Genomic DNA, 21,572 nt, shown 5'->3' with positions numbered 1-21,572 from the left:
CGTAAATAATTTTCTCCGGAACCAAAACATTCTATCCTGCAGAAAGCTCTTTAAACAGGAACATAAACAATAGCTTTAGGAAGTCCCTGAAACTGATCAGATTCACTAGGCCCCTCCCTGCCAGAGTAAGCAGAGCCAAGCTGCAAAGAAGACTCCAGACAACTGAACTGCAAAGACCACTCGGGAGATCAAACTGGTTGTCTGGAAGCACAAGTTTAGACCAGAAGTCACCTGGAAAGGACACTCTCCACCCTGCTGCGCTGCCTACAGGCTGTGCAGTGGGTCCCCGGTTCCTAGCTTTGTGAACTGTCACTCATGCTGGGGTGGCTTTGGTGATGCAGCTCTCTTTGAGTCATTTCTGCTCTTATAAGTAACCCATCACTGATACTCCTGTAAGTATCCCCAGTAAAAATCATTGGTTTACCAAGTTGGACTTTGGTCTGTCACGGGTTCCCTATGTGGGGTGAGTAGACTTGTGTGTTGCATCTCCCCAGGAAAAGTCTTGTTACACAACCAATTCCCAATATCCACATAAAAAGCTGAATACTGCTTCTAATGCCTGTACTCCCAGCATTGGGGTGGAGCTTACTGGCCATTGAGCCCAGAGGGCAGATAAGCTTCAGGTTAAGTGAGAGACCCTTTCTCAAGTCAGACAGCGAAGGAAGATACCTGATGTCTTGCTTTGGCATCTGTACATGAATATATACACTCATACACTCACATAGTAACACACACACACAGTAACACACACAGTAACACACACACACACACAGTAACACACACAGTAACACAGAGAGAGAGAGAGAGAGGGAGAGAGAGAGAGAGAGAGAGAGAGAGAGAGAGAGAGAGAGAGAGGGAGAGAGGGAGAGACACTAATAAACATTTAAAGCAAACCTTTATCATTAGAATGGGTAAGGGTCTTGGTCTGGGGGTCACTGGGGAACTGAGACGACTGTGAAGGCTGATCAGGAGACAAGCTATTTCTTTGAGAGAAGGAATGCTACTATTTTGGTCAGGGCAATCATCAAAGTCTCACAAGGAAAAAAACCCAAATGCCACACTGGTTTATTCTGGCACAGAACCTCTCTGGATGCTGTTCGTGGCTACAGACAACAGACACACAAAACGCAAAGCACTCATTTTGTCCCTGAAAGGTGCTTACCTTGGGAGAACTTAGCGCTCTGGATTTTCTAAAAGGCTTTTCTATCCTCAGGGAGAGACCACACCGTGGGGTGTCATTAAGGGAGGAGGAGTTTGCCTTGAGGAACCATCAGTACTGAGAGGAGAGGAGAGCAAAGAGTGAGGAAAGACAAGGTGTGTGTGAGCAGACACAGCGAGGGGCAGGCAGTGAAAGGAGAGCAGAGGCGTTATGTCCGTTCTAGAGTCTGCTGCAACGAGCAAGAGCGGACACAAGAGGAGCGCGTAGCAGATGCATGCCTCTGTACGTCAGCGGCGCCAACAAGGCCACCGGCATCTTTTCCCTTATCTTTCCTATTACAAACCTTTGGTCATTTTCATTTTCTTGTGTCTCTGTCCAGTTTCAGATTTGACTTCACTCATTAACCACTGCTATCTCTATTTCCATAGATGTTTTTAAGGACAAACCTCTTTCTGGTATTTCTTTTTTTCAGGAGTTGGTGCTTATGACTGACAGAGGAGAGGCTCTTCTCAATCTCAGATCTTTCACTAACTGTTAAGGTTGCACCTCACCCACAGTAGGGTCTCTACTGGTAGGTAGATGAAGCTCAGACACCTCAAGGGCTGTTTCTACTCAGGTGACAATGTGTATTTAAGAGTATAAATAGGAACACGAGGCATCATCTGTCACCGTCTTTTCCTGGCCATGGTTCTTAGAACCTGCTGCTGAGTGGAGAGCATGAAGCTATGCAAACTCAACAGCAGATTCACACAAGCACATCAAAGTGGTTCCCTTCAGGCAGCCGGCCACCTCGTGAGTTTTCTTAGACATCCTAAGAAACATCTTAGACTAGGATGTCTAAGAAAAAGAGAGACAAATGTTCCCTTCAGCTAAAGCTTTAGAACTTGAAATTAATTCAAGAAATTTCCACCCTGTCATGAACTACCTGGAAGCCTGCTGCTCGGACTGCTTCAGGCTTCCTATGAACTACTACAACTTACTAACAGGTATGAACTACTCCTATGAGCTACTGTGACTACTAGGTATGGCCCACAGCTGCTCCTCTCACACCCAGGAACAGGCTCTTCAGACTGGCTGGGAGGAAGCTGTCAAGAGTAGTGAGGCCAGCAACACAGCTTTGCACAGTGAGCGGTGGGCACTCTACGCTTGCTTGAGCAGCCTGAGAAGGGAGTAAGGAACCAAAGAGGACAGGATGGAATGCAGAGGAAAAGGTAGTGAGACACAAGGATCCCCAAGAGATGCCCCTGTAGGATACAGCCAAGTGGCCAATACACCTCATACAGTGTGACAGTCAGTGCCTGTCCCAGGATTTGAACAACCCTAATCTGCACACACCAGGAGAGTCTTCTATGGCCTTGAGTTGGGTCTGGAGCTATTTAGGGAAGGGAGATATGAAGTGACCAGAAGGGGAGTAGTCTAGAAATGGGAGCCAGCCAAGGAGGTCTTCAAGGCACATCCCTGGACCCACTGACCTAAACCACACAGTACAATTCCAGTGAACAGCTGCTGGGTAACAAGGTCTAAGAAAGCAAAAAGCTCTGGCACCTGTTTCTGGAGTGCCAGGTCATGCCCCGAAGCACCCACCCAACAGCACCAATACCCAAATGATGCCGGCATGCACTTGATTTGTAAAATAAGTGCTGAACTCAAGGAGAGCAGAGAGGAGATGTTGAACGGCCAACCCACAGGGCTCTGCTGCTGTCCACTCACCTGGAGGGAGAACGCCCGCAGAGCAGGGATAGGGATTAGTGCGGCCATGAAGAAGGCGGTGACATTGCTGATGGAGGTGAGGGCCACGCTGGCTCCTGTGCGCTTGAGGCACTCCCCGGTCCTGTCCTGAGGGAGACAAGCCACCGTGCTGAGGGCTGCAGCTCATACTAGCCGCCCCTTAGAGCACGCTGGTTGTGGAAAAGCCACAACCAACCTGACCCCAACAAAAGGTCCTGTTGACGTCTCCCTCATGGGCATGTGTTCCTCATGGTTACCGTCACCCAAATCAGAAAGCTGAAGAGAATGATGACTTAAACGTAAAGTCGTAGCCAAAGAAAACCATAGAAGCAAACTTGGGCTCTGGGAAGGATGGCACAGGAGCCTGAGATAGAATGCGAAGACACCCGCATTTCCACGGGCATCCTAAATGGGGCTCTCGGCATTTCTCACAGTGATGTGTCATTTGACTTGAGACTGACCAGTCGGAAAACTACAGGACTAAGGAAGGGGGGGCTTTGAGTGACCCCCAAACTTCCTTCTTTTCTCCTGTGGTTACCTCAAATGGAATCCTTTTATTTTGTCCTGTTTCACTGAATGCATGTGCCAGGAGGAAGACATCGTCCACACCAACACCAAGAGCAAGAAATGGCAAAACCTACAGCAAACACAGGCAATCACAGAATTAGCCCAGTAAGAGCGCACAGGGAAATGGTGCTGCCAGTGCCCCACAGGCGCCCAGGGGGAGCTTATGCCAGTCTGGTGGACTAACGCACCTATCTAACAGTTCGCATCCCTAAAATCTTTCAGGTATGACTCAGAGATGTTCTTACAAGCTTCTACTTCTAAGGTCCAGGAATAAGAGCTTATTTTAGAATTAAAAGTAAGAAGCCAGCTAACGCATATCTAAAGCTATAGTTCCTAGTGATCCCTAGACCAGGATCAGGGAGAAATGCTGAAAAATAAGAGAGTGCCTCCATGCAGACTGGGTCCAGCCATCTTTGTTTTCTCAGCATGATTCTAATGCCCACTAGAGTTTGGGAATCAGTAAATGATATAAACTATTCTAAGTGAATGTCTCTATCTGCCAAGAGCATCTCCAGACTTAAAAAAAAAGTTATTAGTGTGTGTGTGTGTGTGTGTGTGTGTGTGTATGCACATGATATGTGTGTGGGCATGGGTGCCACACAGTCCACTGTACGGCGGTCAGAGGACAATTCTGTAGTCTGTTCTCTTTTCCACCTTTTATGTGGGCTCTAGAGACTGAACTCAGGTCGTCAGGTCTGCATGGCAGGTGCCTTTACCCACTGAACCATCCCACCAGCTCTCCAGGCTTTTAGCCTACAGACCAGACTGGCCCACTGAGAGCTCGACCTCCCCTAAGATAAATGGCATCCTCATGGAAGAGGCTTTAAAGACTCTTCAGGTGAGAAAGACACACAGGGCCGGCAGGTGGGGAAGGTGTTGGCCAGAGGGCAGCAGTGAATGGCCCTGTAGTACCTGAGTTGTCGCGGCATTAAAGGAAATCCCGATCAAGGAGCAGAGGCCCAATCCTGCAGCCACGGACAGTGCAACCAACAGGACGCCAGCCAGCCCCACGGCACCCTGGGACTTGGAGCAGTCCCAGCGCAGCATGGTTAAACAGGCATAGGCAAGCTGCAAGCGGAACAATGGGGGGGGCACGGGAGGGGGCAGGGGTCAGAGAGAAGGGGGAGGGGATGGGGGGTCAGAGAGAGAAGGGGGAGACACAAAACAAGAGCCAAACATCAGAATGTGTGTGATTCTAATGTTTCCCCACCCACTGCTCCACATCCAAAGTGAGAACCTATTAACTCCAACAACAAAATCATCACACAACAGGCTGGGTACCATTTCTGCAACCCTTACAAGGCTGAGCTGTCTCTGTCTTGGATGTGCTCATATGTTAGGGGCAGTTAAAAAGCAGGTATTGTCACAGAATAGTAAAGAACTAAAATTAAAAAACAAACCAACTCAAACCGAGCTGACCACCCCACCCGTGGGAGCCCAGAGTTACCATCAGGAGGTAGCCACTGGCCACGCGGATGACGCTGACATCAGAGAAGGATTTTAGGATGTCGTCCAGGGTTGTGGTGGTGAAGGAAAGCACCTTTTGAGTGGAGTTTGGGGCAACGCTTTGATGAACCACCTGTGGTCACAAGACAAGGCTAAATTTCCAAAGGAACTAAAGCACCAGCATGCTCCACCAGCACAGACCTTGGGGACACCACTATGCACCCCACACTCTGTGCTGAGACATCAGCACAAGGTCCTATGTGGTCAGATGAGGGAAGAGAAACCTCCCTCTGACAGTGAGGGTCACTGTGATTGAAGGAGAGCAGGCGGCCAATGGTCACCTAAAGTGTATTATTACTTTGTAACTCTAAGGTACTCTCTCCTCCAAGCCAGGCAACTGTTCTCTCTTAATCCAAAACAACTCATTCTTATAAATTCCACCTCCCCCCACTTCATTTGCTGGCCACTTTCAAAAGGTCAGAGGCAGCCCCATAGAGGTCACTGCTTGGGAAACAAAGGCCAGCCTCCTGTCACATGACCTGCAGCTGTGAATAGGTTCTGTCTTGCTAATGCTTTCCAGACACCTTTTCTTGCTCACCCAGTGGTTCCCCCCACCCCTTTTTACACTCCCTGGGCTCTAGAGTCCACAATAGTTACTAGGCATGTTTCAAGGCACCTCCGCTAAGAGTGTCTCTTCAGACACTACTTCCAAGTTTCACAATGGCTCAGTAAAGAAAACCAAGCTTGCATCTCATGCAATGCTCCGAATTAAAATCTGTAATGAAAATTAATCCAAGGCTGGGTGTGGTGGTGTAATCCCAACCATCAGGAGACTGAGGCAGGAGGATAGCAGATTTGAGACTGCCTGGGCTGCACAGTGAAACTCAACAACAAAGAAATTATCCCACTAAACCTACTGGGAAACACTGCTTTCAATAAAGACAGGAAGACTGGACTAAGTTACAAGTTGTCTCTGATGTCAAGGCAGGGGCTCACCTCCACATACGTCCTCTGCCATGCCTCCAGGATGGCTGCTGCCCTATCCTCATTCCAGTTGATATGAGAGACGTACTCGTAGCCTCTAAAGTGCTCATACATTTGCTTGGGAGTCATTAACTGGAACATGGTCTGCAGGGCGTGAGCACTGCGTCAGGGTAAACAGAAGGCAGGTCAGCACCGCCAGCAAGCAGTGTGTGCCACGTGAGATCCCAAGAGAGCAACCCCAACTCTCCCTCAGACCTCTTCCCTCCTGTGCGCACATGTTTCCATTCAAACAAGACCAGGATGGTTATTGTATTTAATAGATTGATGTACCATATTAAAGGTGTAACCTTACAAACCTTTTACAGATAGACCCCAAAATTAAATTAATAGGCAATTTCCTTTCTCAGTTCCTATTCCATGAAACAGGAAGGAGAGGGGAGTAGATAGCTTGACCAGATACACTGGGTTCAGCCATGCACTCTTGCGGTGCAGAAATCCCAGAGACAGTATCCCAAGGGAGAAACCTCAGACGGAACACCTGACACTTGACTGACTGGAGTCCCTGACTGCACAAAGGCTAACTCTTGCTTTGCCTGTAGTTCCTGGTCTTTGACTCTTAAGAGTGTGTAACACTGATCAGCTCCCACCACTCAACTACATATTATTACTGGATTTTCTTGCCCCATTAGTCTACACAAAGGGCAGACCTTTCAAAACCCTGAAATCAACAGCTACAGCTCTGATGAAAACTACAAATCCATTCTAGAAAACTTCTCCCACAAGATTTCTTTGCATGCTGGCCTGATGTACTAATGTTCCCCAAGATTCAATGATACTGCACAGCTAGCAGGATTAACATGATTCCGAATGTGTGTGCACATGAAGAGAGGCACAGGATGGTGTGGGGTGCTGGGCTGGGTTACCTGACCAGTCTTCCAGTGGCATTCTTGACTGTGCCACCCACAATCAACTCCTCCTGCCAATGCATATACTTCCTGGATAAACCTTGACATCCACCATTCAAAACAAGGGCCACATCAAGAGGCTGTAATGAAAAGACAGCCACATAATTATGGGAATTAGTAGGCAGGTCACATGCCTCGTTAAAATCCAGTGCGTTAAGGGCTTGTTTGTTTCAGAGAAAACATTAATAACAAGGCTAATGAGGGTTATGCTAAATCTTACAGCAAAACTTAGCTCTGTAAACAACCTTAGTTCCATACACCAAAGTAAAAAAGAAACAAAACTCATAGCAAATAAAATCTTTAAGATGAAAATATAAAAGAGAGCTGTAAATGAAACAGAAAGGCTTTTTTTCCCCTGCACTCTCTGGAAACTCACTTTGGTTGAATTTTTGTTGGGGGCTGTGGCAGGGCAATCTGGGTCGGCTGGGTTGAGGCAGGGCCGGTCCATGTACCCATGGCCAACTTCAGCTTTATTCAGCATTTCCTCCCAGCTGTCCACTTGGTAGTTTATTTTCTTTAACTCTTCTAGGAATTCCAAGGGGTCAAAGTTTGTCCACCGCAAAGGAGGCTTACCTCTGCGAAAGAAATTAAGAGGGGAGGCCATGAAAAACCGGCTTCAGACAGGCAGGAGGGCACCAAAAGGGAAAATATGGTATTCCTCCCCAGGAAAGCCATTTACATTTACAAACAAGTCAGGAAAAGAGCTTGAATTTAAAGCAGACACCAGAGGCTTTTAATCCCCTAATATTGTACTTAATATCTTTTAAAAAAAAATTAGCCGGTGGGGGTGGGGGTGGAGGTGGATACTTCTAAGTAGAACACAGAGATCCAAAATTAAAAACCAAAAGAGAATTATAATATTATATTAGTACCTTCTAGCTTTTAAAAAAAAAAAAGTTTTCTAGATGGTCACCAATCAAAGTATCTGACCTGTAACCTCTAGCGATTCATTCTTGTGTGCCCTCTTTTGACAGGCTGGCAGTGGGGTGGGTAAGCCCCCCATGGGCTCTGCCATCACCACCATCACTGCCACTTCCCCCACACTCACTTTGGAAATTGTGCTGTTGACAGACCAGAAAGGCTTTTGGCTGCCTGTTATGTGGTTCAAACCGCACTGTAGCTGCTTAACCAGGCTGAAGTCATTATTCAGACTCTCCCAACCAGAAAACACAAAACCCCTTATTTCCCATCTAAAACTGTACACTGAAGGTCGGGGGATGGCCACTGCAAATTGCTTTTGCAGATACGTGCCGGCCAGGATGGAGGCAATAACCCAAGCACTAACTCTTGCGTAATTAGCTGAAAAATGCCTACACTGAGTAACCGTCGTTCTTTAAATGATGTGGTATATGTAATTCCCAACTGCTGGGCTATGAAGCATCCCTTGTCATGGCCTTCACAGAGGGCATATTTCCCCCCTTAAACATCATTACTGTGATCCAAAGAAGGGTTCATATATTACTTTGCAGGAAGATCTTGAACCTTAGCTTGAAGTATTTCTTTGTGACATGTACCCAGTAATAAATTCTCTTCTTAAAGGTCTGAGTGTTGGTGTGCATAACTACAAGCATTTTATAAAGAGTTTTTAAAAAAATTGCACAGACTGTGTGGTAATTTGCATTTATTTGCATATAAATAGGTTGGTAAAAGTGAATGAAATTTAATGATGCCTACAGAACTGTTTTTGAAAAGAGAAAAAACATTCTGCTGAAATCCCCTCCTCCCCCCACCATTCACTCAAAAAAAAAAAAATTCGCTTGGAATTTCAATGTTTTTATCTCTTGTCCAAAACTGAAACAGAATAAACAATGATAAGCCACACCGGAAACTGTCACAGAGCCCAGCAATTCAACACCGAGGGTACACTTACAGGAGGTATGCTGTCCCCGACTGTAACTTTGCCCCTTCCCAGAAGCAGTCCAAAGGTGTAATGATTAAGCAAGGGTAAAGGTATTCTATTATCTGTCAAAGCAGAACAACAGGTGTGAGTGCATTAGGCTAACATGCTGGGGTGGTTTCCAGAAACTATGACATTCTCCCCTCTTTGCAAACAAGAAAAGAATGTACCTGATCCATGTAACCTGTCTCTGTGATAAGTTCCCCTGACTTGTAGCACAAATGTTCCAACTTCCATTGCCTATTGGGATGAAAAGCAGAGAAAAATAAAAAAGTAAAACAGAACACTTCTTACTGCAGTGAAACGAGCTGAAAGCAGGAGCAACAGGACTTATCAAAAGGCTGTAACTTCGATCACGTTGAAGCGTCTGTCAAAACCGGCACAGCTTTTGCCAGCAGAAGGCTGGCAAGCCTGCTTTAATGAGTAGATAACACTGGATCGTAATTAACATGTGGGGTGTTTATGTAAATGAATGCTACCCAAGTACTTGAAAAGTCTTGTTTCCTTAAGTGTTCCACCAATAATCTTGTTTACACCATTAATCTGCTTTTCTACATACATTAAACAACCTGCAGCAATCCAGTGGAATTATCACAAATTCAAAATAAGTGGAGCTTGAGTTAGTGTAGTGAGTGATGGAATATATTCAGGTGGGAAATTATTACTGGCTTGTATTTATCTTTCTTTACTAGCAGATGTTATTTGTAGGTCACGTTTGAAACATTTCTGCTCTTAATCACAAATGTTATAAACAACCTCTGCCAGGTAGATTTGGATTCCCAGTCCAAATCTGGGAATCATGTCATGGTAGACATGACCTTAAATACATGGACTATGTATTAACTTGATTTTAGAATCTTTAGGAGAGTGTTCTGTAAACCCATGGCTTTTTCAATGTGTTTAGGGAAACAAACCTTACTCAAAAATAAAAGGGTATATGGAAAGAATAGAGATGGGAAATCAAAGGAATAAACAAAAATTAACACACACCCCCACCCCCACCCCCCGCAAACTGCTCTACTTTATTGGTCTTCTTAGGAGGCCTGTCTTTACCCAAGGGCACTTTTTGTGCTTTGTGTCCTCGTCCCTATGCTTTTTTCTAGAATTTTCCCATCTTTCGCTCAGTGCCCTTTTGAAATTCTACCTTCTTGCTAGTAAGCTTCCTTTGCCTAATGCTGGTGAAAATGACCCTCCTGTAGAGCCCTGGCTCCTATGTGGTACCTGAGGTATGTAAGGTGTGCACTGCTCATGTGGCTTTAACTGTGCCTACCTGTGCTGACTGTATTTCCTTCCCCAGTGTAAGGGCTGACATTACCCATTCATTCATCCACCCATCTCTCCCATCTTCTTCTTCCCTCCACTTACTTATCAACCTGCTAACCATGTAGGTATGTGTCTGTCTGTCTCACTCTGTGTCTCTCTCTCTCTCAATTCTGTGTAGTGCCATCAGAATATTCAACATAAGCAGGTTTTCAATGCCATCTGCTGAGCTAGTTCTCTGTGGTTGCTTGAGAAAGATACTGTTGATCATTCATTGGGCATGGATCCAGAAGAAGGGCTTTGAAGCCTGGATTGATAATTTAATAACCCTAGGATCTTGGACAAATGCTCCATTTGATCTCATTTTAATTTTTTTCTAAAATATGCATATATTGAATATGCAAGGGTTTGTTCCTGTGCCTAACTCTGGGTCCATCTTAGCTTCCTTGAAAAAGATGTAACTTCACAGTAGAGAACCTTAAACCTTGTCCTGAAGAATGTGAGTGACAGGTGCCTCAGAGTAGGTCTTCACATATGATGTATATGGAACAACCCATGCCAGGTTCTCCACAGGGCCGCTGACTGCAAATTTTGCCATCTAGACCAGACAGTTACTTTCTCTACAGTGCACACTACTGATGGGAAGAGAGCAGGTTGATGAAATATGTCCACACATTTCCCAAAGCCTTTTCCTATATCTGATCTTCCCCTGCTCAGCAATGGGCCACATGTGCTTATGGCTTCTATTCTTAAGTGACTGACAGTATAGACATACTAAGGGAAATAAAAAAGTTGTTAACTTTGTTCCAAAACTCTCTTACAAGGTGTATGTATGAATCTCCTTCACTCAGACCTCCCAGAGAATTCCCAGGGAGGGTCAACACCCGCTCTTCCACTTGCTTTGTAACTAATGTCACCTGTACATGCAAAGTAGGAAAACTAATTTTTTCCCCATCTCTCCCCTTCTCATCTCTCCCTCTGCCCTTCAACATTGTTGAATGAGACTACCCAACATGTAACTGCTCCAAAGAAAGGTTCAGTAATAAAGATAATTTACCAAGTTAACAAAATATCCAATTTGAGAAAAAATATCTTAAGCAATGAGATATAGCCTAGGTATCCCCCCAAGGGAATGAAATGACATTCATTTGTGGACCATGTCAAGATATTCATTTGAAATACAATATAGGGCGGGAGAGATGCTCAGAGGTTAAGAGCACTTGTTGCTCTTGCAGACAATGGGCTTGGTTCCCAACATTCACATGGCAGCTCACATGCTCTAACTCCAGTTTTAGACTGCACACATGTGGTACATAGACACATATGTAGGCACTCATATGGTCAAACACATCCCTAATCTGAAAATTTGATATCTGAAAAGCTCTAGAATCTGAAACTTTTTGACACCAACACCATGCCACAAATAGAATACTCCATATTGTGAAACTCCATTTTATGCACAAAAAATAAGTACTAAGATATATAAGACATATTGGAACATAAATCAATTCTGTCTTCAGTCTTGGATCTTGCCCCCAATAAATCTTATTAGCTACATGGAAGTATTCCAAAATAAATTTTTAAATGTTTGAGACATGCCTGGGTCCCAAGCATTTTGGATAAGGAAAATTCAATGTGTAGTATTTTGCTATCAAACTCTAAAAACAGCACTGTGCAACATCTATGAAATCCTGGGCTCTAAAGTTATCAGAAAACTGTTGCAACTAATTTAATTACCCAAAGGCAATGTTATTTATGGAAACAAAGGGCCTACCTGCTGACCTGTGCAGATGACACAGGGCTGCCCTTACCTGTTGTACATGTAGACGTGCACACGGCTGGCCTGCAGGGCTGAGTCCAGGTGTTGCAGGAGAGCCTCTGTGGTTAGGACATTAGCGCCTTCTTCTTTTGGAGTCTGTATCATGAGTTGAGGATTAAACATAGCCTCTTCTCCTATCTTCTGCCGGGTATAATTTAATTCTCGACTCACTCGTCCACCAACTGACAAACATGGATAGGTATCGATCAGAACAGAACTCACCTCAAAATTGTGTTGTCTTGCTCCCTAGAAGACAGGTTCAGTAACAAGGAGCAAACTGGCGATGAAACTTGAGTTAGCAGCAATGCTGGCTTTGGGAATGATAGCCTAATAAAAATAACGCTCTCTAAGCACAGTGTCTGTCAAATACTCAGATCTACTGGATTCATTCTGACTAGACACCATGAGTCTAAAGGGAAGGGGATGGGAAACACGACACACCTTTCTCTTCCCTGCGAACCAGACCAAAACACCTTTAATCTCTTTGCTTATATAAACAGTATGCCTGCAGCACATTTCATGATAAATGCTGCAATTTACTCTTCTCTCTAGCACAGGTAACAAGGAAAAGTTTCTCCTCTGTGGAAAAATCCACAAGGAAGGTGGTTTAGTGAGTGTTCAGAACACAGCCTGGGGACAGATAAAGACTGTGATCAAGTCAGAAGAGCCAGGGGAACTGCACAGCAGAGGAACAATGGGTCAGTCGTGGCTACTGCAGGTAGCCCCTGGAACCTGGCTCCATCCAGGAAACAGGCCTCAGGTTCTGAGTCACCTGGGGGAGTGCCACCTGTGTCTGTAAGCTCCCAGGTGATGCTGGACTTCCTACTGAGGCCAAGGAGGCACCCTATCCAGCACCAACCTTTCTCCTCTACAGGTTAGCTAAAGCTAGGCATGCTGGCAAGCAGGTCCATTTGGTGGTTTTTAAATTGTTTTTACTCTGGATCTCCTTTCTGTGTTCTTATGTATAAACTCAAGAATACCACCTCTGTGCTGAGAGGCATCTTGGGAAGACAGATGTCAGAGGATCTGCCTTCCATGTGCACACAAGGCAAAGGACGCTGGTCTGAATAGTTCCCAAAGTCACCGATAAGCTCAGTTTCTGAAATGCAGACCTCCGGCAATAGCTTGGAAAGAACTCAGTGATTGTCACTTTCCCACGAAGAGGAATCCTTTTTCTTCAAGTTTAGTATTCAAGGACATAAACATTTGGTTTGGGAAAGTAAGTAAGTACTGAGAACAGTGGGCTGTTTGGTTCTCTTGGCATATTTTATAAACAAGGGGGGCAGTCTACAAAGCAAACAATGCCCTCATTAGGAAAACTAGTACAGAATCTCAAGCTGGCAGGACCCTATGTGTAGGCCCACGAAGCCGCCAAGGCCACCATGGAGCTCAGAGGTGAAGAAGCTAGAGTGTGGTGTGGCTGTGGGCGGAGGGCAGCAAAGGCTCATAAAAGGTGTTCCAAGTGTGCAGACAGCTTGAGGAACGCCAAAGGGGACACCGGGGGCTTTACCAGGGTCAAGTTATGGAAAAGCAGGACTAGGGGTGTGGCTCAGTGTCGGCCTGGCATTCACAAGGTGCTGAGTTCAGCACTAGGGAAACTTGGAAACTGCACCCCTCTCATCCTATCCAAAGACGTCTCTTGTTCACTGTGGTCAAAGTCACTAGCCAGCTGAATTTGACATCTGCCAGTGTAGAAGCACCAGGAAGCACTCCTGAAAAGCTACAAGGCCACCCAACATCTGCTCAACCTCTTCAATTTTCCTCGCCTCCTTGTGACCAGATCCTGTTCAACACACTGTGCTTCCTTTTGCATTTAAAATTAAAACTCAGGTGACTTCAAACCAAGATGCTGTTAATAATAATAATAATAATAATAATAATAATATTTTTAAAGAGAAAATAAAAACCGAACAACAAAACAGAGTCTTTCCCTCCCCCAACAAACTGCTTTTACAGCGAGGAGCTTTCTGTGCACATCAAGACAGTTTGTTTGATCAGACTTTACTCCTGACCCCAGGGCCTAAGCAAAGAATTCTGTCTCTATGTAATGCTCCCCAACAAGTGCTCACAAAGATCAGAAATCCACTCATGGTATACGTCACACTGCTAAGGACATCACTGTACACTTTCAAACTAAACTCATCATAGACGGTTTCAGAAAGGAGATTCTTGCCAGGTGGTGGTGGTGGTGGTGGTGGTGGCGGTGGTGGCGGTGGTGGCGGTGGCGGCGGCGGTGGCACACACCTTTAATCCCAGCACTTGGGAGGCAGAGGCAGGCAGATCTCTGAGTTTGAGGTCAGGCTGGTCTACAGAGTGAGTTGCAGGACAGCAAAGGATGACTCAAGGTCATCCTTAGCCTTATAGTGACTTTAAGGAAGGATCAGCCTGGATTATATGAGGTCCTATCTAGTTAACAAATAAACAGGCTCAATACATACACCTTACTGCATCTTTTAATCCGTCTCATGCCTAAATGTATTATTTCTAACAATAAAATAATCACTAGTCTCCCTGAACAAGACTCAGGATCCCAAGACCCCAAATAATCTTTTGCATTTGTGTGATACTGTCTGTCCACAGAGCTCTTAAAATCACTATTTGCTTAGAGAAACTTTGATTGTAGCTGTAACTCCATTAACTCAGGCCAGCTGTGTTACACAGACCTCAGTTTCCAGCACCACCACTGGAGGAGGGAAATCTAGGCACAAGGCCATAATGGGGCTATAAGAGGCAGGCAGTACTGATCTAATCCAACTACCTTGCCAGCTTCCTTACAGCTCAGGGGGTGACTGGAAGCATCAAATTCTGTATCAGTGAGTATACTAAGCTCACAGTTTGAGCTTTGAGAATGCAGATAAATAACTTCCATCTTATTTACTGGACAAATTTGTTGGATTAATTGTTTTATTGTCACTAAGAAGGCTGCACTGTTTAATAGGACCCCATGGACTATAGCCTCGTTTTCCTTCTGATCCTGAGCCCTCTTTCTTTTAAATTTTACATATCATTCTCTACAAATTTAAAGCTGATGCCAGTAGTTTGAAAGAGGTGGGACAAGCATTGCTTCTGCAAAGAATTTCTCAGTCAGGCTCTGTGCGTCCTTTTCTCCTCAAACCATAGTTTTCCAAAGGGAAGCATGGGCATTCAACTAAGCCATACCCTCCGGATGGGCACCATTCCAATCTACTACAGACCCAAGCTGCTTCCCCACCATGTCCCCCGCTGAAGTCACTGCCTTTCATACAGCCTAAGTAAAAGATGTACCCAGCATTCCCAATAAAAGTTTTCAGCAAAAGCTTCTTGTGAATTACTGAAAGATGATCTGAAGTTTCAAATCAAGGTGTTTCTCCCCCAATGAGTGAAGAGCAGAGGCAAACCAGGAGCATGGCACACACTCAGACTGTGTTGCACAAACAAATGAATGAACGACCTCAGAATAGAGCCCTGGGAACAGGCAGTCATCTGTACAAGATATTAATTCCCCCCAAAAGTCAGTCAGTCAAAACAAATGACCCTTTCAGCCTGTAAAGTACCCACTCAGAGTCCAATTAGGAAAATGGGGTCTGTGCATACTAGGGCACATTCACATTTGATTAATCCTGTGAATTATCTAGCAGCCTCAAAGAGAGACTTTCAACCTGTAGCTGATTCAGTTCCTTCTTTCAGTGATTTGACTAGTTACCATGAGGGCCAAAATATACATACTGCTAAAACGAAGGAACTCTAAAATGATTGGCACTGGTTCATTTCTAAAGTGAAAGAGAGAAAATGGTAATGTAGATAGTGGACTGGCTGAAAACTCTGGGTGAAGTTTAGTCCCCATCCAGCCCTTTTTGGGAAGGGGTGTTGCTCAAAGGTCTCCCCATCCACCCTTTGTGGAGGAGGGGTGCTGCTCAATGGTCAGGACCTTTTATTTCTTTCTCATCATGAGAGTATGAAGTGCCTACCATGGGAATATGCTGGAATCAGACAGTTCAAACTACACTGGTCCCTCCTGAAAGGACAACCACACAAAAACACATTGAAAGCAAAACATACTCACTCACTCATCCAGCCACAAACCACACCTCAGAGAGCTGAAGGCAGGTAGTGAGTGTGCAGGTACCCACCAGAGCCCTGGGCAGGCATCCGTGCCCCGCCCACCCCCACTCCATAGACCAGCAGCTCCAAGTGCCATCTGTTACCAGCCAGAGCTGCTTCCTCTGAATGGTCTTCCCTGAGACCAAACCACTCATCCTGTCAGACGCAATCATGTCAGTCCAGTACTCTGCCACCAGGTCTGCTGCCTACAGCAGCTTCCAAGACAACCCTGCATCTGCTGGTGGACCCTTCTTCATCAGAAAAGGCAAGGGAAGGGTGTGTGTGCTATTACCCACACAAACTACAGTGTTTTCCTGAGTTCCTAAAGGGCCCAGCCAGACACATCCTCTGTTCCTCACTGTGTGCTTGCTAGGCTGTGTAGTGCCCCAAGCTCCAAAGACCACCACCTCACCTGATTGCACAAGTCAAGTCTGATTATTCTGCAGAAAAGTGAGCACCGAGGGAGGTCCAACCCCTCCAGGAGGTGGAACCAGAAACCAACACAACTAATTACATCTAGTTAAGGCCTGAGTTCTTAATTTTTTTTTTTTTTTTAAAAAAAGGGCTGCCTGGCATAGTGGTGCATGTCTTTAATCCCAGCACTTGGGAGGCAGAGGCAGGCAGATTTCTGTGAGTATAACACTACCCTGGTCTACACAGGGAGTTCCAGGCCAAATGGGACCATATATAGTAAGACCATCTCAAACCACCAAAGTAAATAAGTAAATAACAAAATGGGGCTGGGATCACTCAGTTGGTACCACCTTTGCTAAGCACATACAAGCCCGAGCCTGGTGGGCTCCTGTGAGTCAAACATTCAAAGCCATGCTCAGCTACATGAGACTCTGTCTCAAAAAAAAAAATAGAAAGCATCAAAACCCAAGTATTTGCTGGCCATGACTGTGTATGACACCAATCCCAAGTCCCATCTCAGTGTGTTCTCCAGTCTTTGGAAAGCCTGTATCCAGCCTCTTCTGGAGCAGGCATGCAGGAGAGACAGACAGTCCCCACCTTTGCAAGCAGGCTCCCTGGCTTCTGGGAAATGCCACACTGGCCTTCCCTGTGCATCTGTGCAGGGAGACATGCAGCACTGGGGGCCACTTTCATGATTTTGTTGCCATCAGGATTAGCTGGATTAGGGGCCAGTACATAAGGACCCCCTGGTGCCAGGAGGAAGCTTCATCACCGGGTCAGCGTGGTGTGTGAACTATATTCTGTCAACACTACCACTTCTTTCAGCCACCAACCAAAAAAGTGGGAGAGGGGAAAACAGAGAAAAATGTTTTGAGTGGAAAATGTACAAATATCTCACTTCATCCCCCAACAGGCATTTCAAAGTGTGAGCCATTCAGGGCTGTTCTTTCAAGCAAGGACTCTATTTGTTTTTTTTGTTTTTGTTTTTTTCTATTTTATCTGTAAAGAATTTAGTGAGTCTGACAGTGATTACAGATAGGAAGTGCTGCTGCCCACAGGACGGACACACACACACACACACCTTTCCCCTAACCAAACAAGTACTTTGGGCAGAGTCCCACCAATGAAACCTTGCCCTCCGGTCAAAACTCCTATGTCCAAGGTAGTCCCTTTTCCCTGAAGAATAAAACAGTGTCCCATCCAGTAAGGAATTCTCCCCACATTTAATGTGAAGGAAAACAATGTGGGTAGGAAATAGAGCCAGGGGTGAGGGAAGGACTCACAAAACCACAACCTTCAGCTCCTCTCCTCCCCCTCCTGGAAACCCTCAGGTCCATTTTCCCACCTACCCCCATGCATACCACTCATGAAGACCTGCTTGAAGTAAAAATCACTTGTAGAGAAAGTAATGGGATTTCTGCAAGTTTGCACAAGCACGTGTATGTGTGTGCAATGTTACAGAAGAGTTCCTCTTGCACAGAACTGGGCTGTTCCGTCAAAGCAGTACCTGTTATATTTCTGTCTTTCTCTTCTGTTTGGCGTATTCACCAACGAGAGAAAAGGAGGTAAGCTTTGGCGGCCCTGACCTGCAGCTGGGACACAATACTTTCGCACAGCCCTGCCGACCCCTGACATAAATTTTACTCCGCAGCTGGCACTTACACACTCAGCATTACCATATGTATAGCTGCGCTGTGCTAATTATGCTAATCACCTGTCTAACTCGCTGCTGCGAAAAATGGTTGTATTTAGCAGTCCAGTGCTTACCAATGCAGCTTACTGTGTGGCTGAAATGTACATTCAGACGGCCCTGAATGGCAAGATTTTTCCACGTTGCTGGCTACATTCAGGCCTCAGAAAAATTTATTCAAGTCAACTGGTTTCGGTCCGCAACAAAAAAGTTACGAGAAAAAAGTGAGTGTGTTCTTGCCCTAACATTCTGGATCTGCTTGCAAGCAAAATGATAAATCAATTGGTGTGGGAAACAAAAAGGGAGAGAGGTTTCTTTGGGGAGCCCATGTGAAACTGTAGCCTATTTTAAGAAAAAAAAAAGAAGAAGAAGAAAAAGGGGGTCATCCTATCCCCCAAATCTCTAGAGAGAGCAGCTAACAGATATTTAGTCCTAATCCAGAGTCTCTCAAATTGCAAGCACTGGCTGCAGCTGAACCGAGGTATTAGACGTGCTTTTCTGGACAACAGATAGATTAAAATGACGTGTCATACTTGACATATTTTTAACTAATTATAACAGTGTGAGAACTTCCTTAAGGGAAACAGGTAAAAACAAATAACTTCTTAGGCAGCTAGGGAAAAAATGTTTTAGTATTTTCTTCCTTGGACTATTTAAGCCGAGGCGTTTGTGATGTGTAACTATTTTGTAAAGGTTTCTGATTTCCCAGTAAAGGAGCAAAGGAAACTGAGGAGTGTGGGAGGGAAAAGGTGGGGGTGGGGCAGTGGGGGAGAGAAAGACAGGGAGTCAAGAAGCCTCAATTTCCTGTTTTTACTATTACCATTTCTTAAAGGAGTGCTCCCAAGCATGCTATGGATGACTTTCTCAAACCAGGAAAATATTAGAGCACTTATTTTAACAATTGCCAAAATCCGATTTCCTCCTAACTCACAAAATATGTTCCTTTTTTAAACTGAGTCTGGTCCTTCTGAGGAAGGCTGAATACATGTTCTTCGGTCTTTCTAGATTTTCCGAGTTTTAACTGTCTGTAGCATTATAAACACATACCTGGGTGGACAGCGCCAGAGGTGCCCAGCTGCCCGGCCCTGGCCGGTTGCAGCATCCTGACTTCCCTCCAGAAAGCACAGCCAACTGGAAAGCCTTGCATCTGACAAGGTGTCTTGAGCCACCTCCTAGTGCTATATCACGCAGCCTTGTGATAAATACTGGGCTTAAACCCAGAAGGTGAACCAACCCAGCGGGCTTTCTCTGACACTGCAGGAGGTCCTGAGGAGAGCTGGCCCATCTTGGCCTAGCTTCCCCTTACCTTTCAGTTTAACTAAGAGCAGATGGCAAGAGCACCATTCACAGTAACTTAAGGATGCTCCTTGGAGAACCTAACTTTCTTCCTACTCACTCCCAACCCCTATGCTATCCAATTTTTGTTTGTTTGTTTGTTTTGGCAGCAGGAGGGCTCTAGCTTTGGGCATGCTAGCAAGTGCTGTACTACTGAGCCACATCTCCAACCCCCTGTATAAAAGGCAAGCTGCTTCTCTATGGCGTTTTAGTACAGGATGCTGTTTGTTGCCTTCTAAAGTGTTAATTTATCTGGGTTTTGTACTTCTAAATCTTGATTGTGCAGCTCCTTACTCAAGGAGAACCACTGTGCTCAGTGGACAGACAGCCAATGACCTGCTCTGCAACTCTGGGTCTCCTGCTTTTCTTAAATAGGAGATGGACCACCCTGCCTCGTGGCACGGAGCAGTGTTTACATTGCAATCCTTGACTATGTAATACATCTGGCATTTTTGGGCAGGATCCCTGAGCTAGTAGTCAGAAGCTCTTAAGCACACTGACTGAAAGCCCATTTCTAGCTCCTGCTTTCTTCTGTCCACATCTCATCAATAGCTGCAAACCATCTCAGCTGCTAAGCTGAGCACATCTGCACCAGCTTCTTCCTGTTTTTCCCAACTGGAGGGATATAAAGCATATCCTGTGATATGCATGGAAACCTGCTTCTTCACTGGCCTCACCTCCACAGACAAGAGCCATGGGGCCCACAGGCAGGGTGGACTATTCAGTCCAATTCACACCTGGGTTTATGGGTTACAAGTAAGGCCCTGCCTTCTCATATTAAATCTCTCCAACAACCTTGTCTTTCATCAGAAGGTACCTGACTATCCACCAAAAAAGTTTCCCTAACACAAGGCAACTGTTTTGCCAACTGTGGTCTAAACTCCAATTAAATCCCAACATCACTACCTAACCCATGACCCCCGAGGGGCAAGGAATGGGATACAACTTTCTGGACAGTAGACTCCTGCACACCTCACAACATTCAGGCAGTTTCTCAATGGCAGCATTTTACTGTCTAGGAAGGCTAATTTTTTTTTTTCTGCCAAATCTACTTAAATGTAGATATGCAGGAAAAATTTAATATAATGTAGTATAAAGGGAATATCAGTCTAATATAAAAGGATCCACAATCTGATTTGAGAGGGAGAAACCTAGTAAGGAACCCAAATTCAGAGACTGGCTGCAAAAAGGCAACAGAAGAGCTTGTATTTCTGGGGCAATCCTGAGTTCCCACTGAGAAGACTCCAAGAGCTTCTTCCTTCTGTCCACTCTGAACTGCCTCCGCAAGCGGAACCTTCTGAACTCTGCGTGTTAACAGAGCTCTCATGAGGACGGAACACCTGAGGCTATAGAGTAAGCCAAAAACTGGGTAAGATAGTCCCTTCTGTCAAAGCTCCGTATTTCCACTGGCTCTGGTGGGTGTTCCATTTAGGGAAAGGCTGAAGTAGGGTGCCTGGGTGGAAATGTATGGTTAGTGTCTCACTTAGCAGCTCAGAGAGGGTACAGGGCTCAATTCTCCCCTACATCATATGCCACAAGGACAGGGGGCTAAGACTTGCTTCCTACACTGGTCATTTTATACACACAGAAAGAACATGTCCATGGTTCCTGAAGTTACCTTGTAAGTCTGGAAAATGTCAGGAATCCTCAACAGGAAGAGCAGCTCTTCTGCTAGCAGAACCCAAAAGAGTACCCCACGGACCCCACCACCCCAGGAGTGTGGTGGTTCTGCAGCTAGTGCCTCACACCACTGGTTCAAAGGGCACATCGACCAATTCTCTCCTAACTGACCAGGTGAAAGACCTTTTCAGAACTGACACACTTGTGAGGAAATGAACTTGAGCAATTTTGGAGTGAGTGGGTAGGAGCAAGGAGGGTAGGAAGGGTGACAAGAAAGGAAGAAGAGAGAGGGAGCAACCAGCCAGGAGCCTGCAGCAGGCACTGGAAATAAGAGCAGCAGAATATGAGAATCCTAGGGGTACAGTGATTTTTAGGGACCATCTTCCCCCCCACAAAGTGTCAAAAGAGTGTTGCCAAGAGATCAAAGACTTTTGTGAAAAATGGCTTCCATGAAATCTAGTCTCCTTCAAAATAACTGTAAAATATTGTATTTAAGAGCCCTGACACATCACACCCTGAGCAGAGCACACACTTCAGGGGTTCACTCTCAGGCACTCACCATGTGGGAGGCAGCCACAAGAAGCTCCTCTGCACCCAGAAACCCCTCT

The 21,572-nt window shown here is 45.5% G+C and overlaps 1 protein-coding gene across 6 annotated transcripts in view; it reads right to left on the bottom strand.

Moving 5' to 3' along the window:
• Nucleotides 1–21,572, bottom strand: part of Ptch1 (patched 1) — a 63,787-nt gene that overhangs the window by 27,502 nt on the left and 14,713 nt on the right. For 4 of the 6 annotated variants that reach the window (XM_028891695.2, XM_028891693.2, XM_028891696.2 and 1 more), the window contains 10 exons: nt 11,818–12,007; nt 8,917–8,986; nt 8,720–8,811; nt 7,226–7,424; nt 6,808–6,929; nt 5,897–6,044; nt 4,902–5,033; nt 4,367–4,522; nt 3,426–3,524; nt 2,870–2,995 (listed from right to left, as the gene is read on the bottom strand). In XM_028891695.2, the coding sequence (XP_028747528.1) occupies nt 2,870–2,995; nt 3,426–3,524; nt 4,367–4,522; nt 4,902–5,033; nt 5,897–6,044; nt 6,808–6,929; nt 7,226–7,424; nt 8,720–8,811; nt 8,917–8,986; nt 11,818–12,007 (1,334 nt within the window). The remainder of the gene's footprint in view (nt 1–2,869; nt 2,996–3,425; nt 3,525–4,366; nt 4,523–4,901; nt 5,034–5,896; nt 6,045–6,807; nt 6,930–7,225; nt 7,425–8,719; nt 8,812–8,916; nt 8,987–11,817; nt 12,008–21,572) is intronic. The other 2 variants (XM_028891694.2, XM_037205647.1) reach the window with 2 other exon arrangements.

The sequence above is a fragment of the Peromyscus leucopus genome, chromosome 5, assembly GCF_004664715.2.
Source record: "Peromyscus leucopus breed LL Stock chromosome 5, UCI_PerLeu_2.1, whole genome shotgun sequence".
NCBI classification, from domain to species: Eukaryota; Metazoa; Chordata; class Mammalia; order Rodentia; family Cricetidae; genus Peromyscus; species Peromyscus leucopus.
This window is presented reverse-complemented; position numbering and strand designations above follow the sequence as displayed.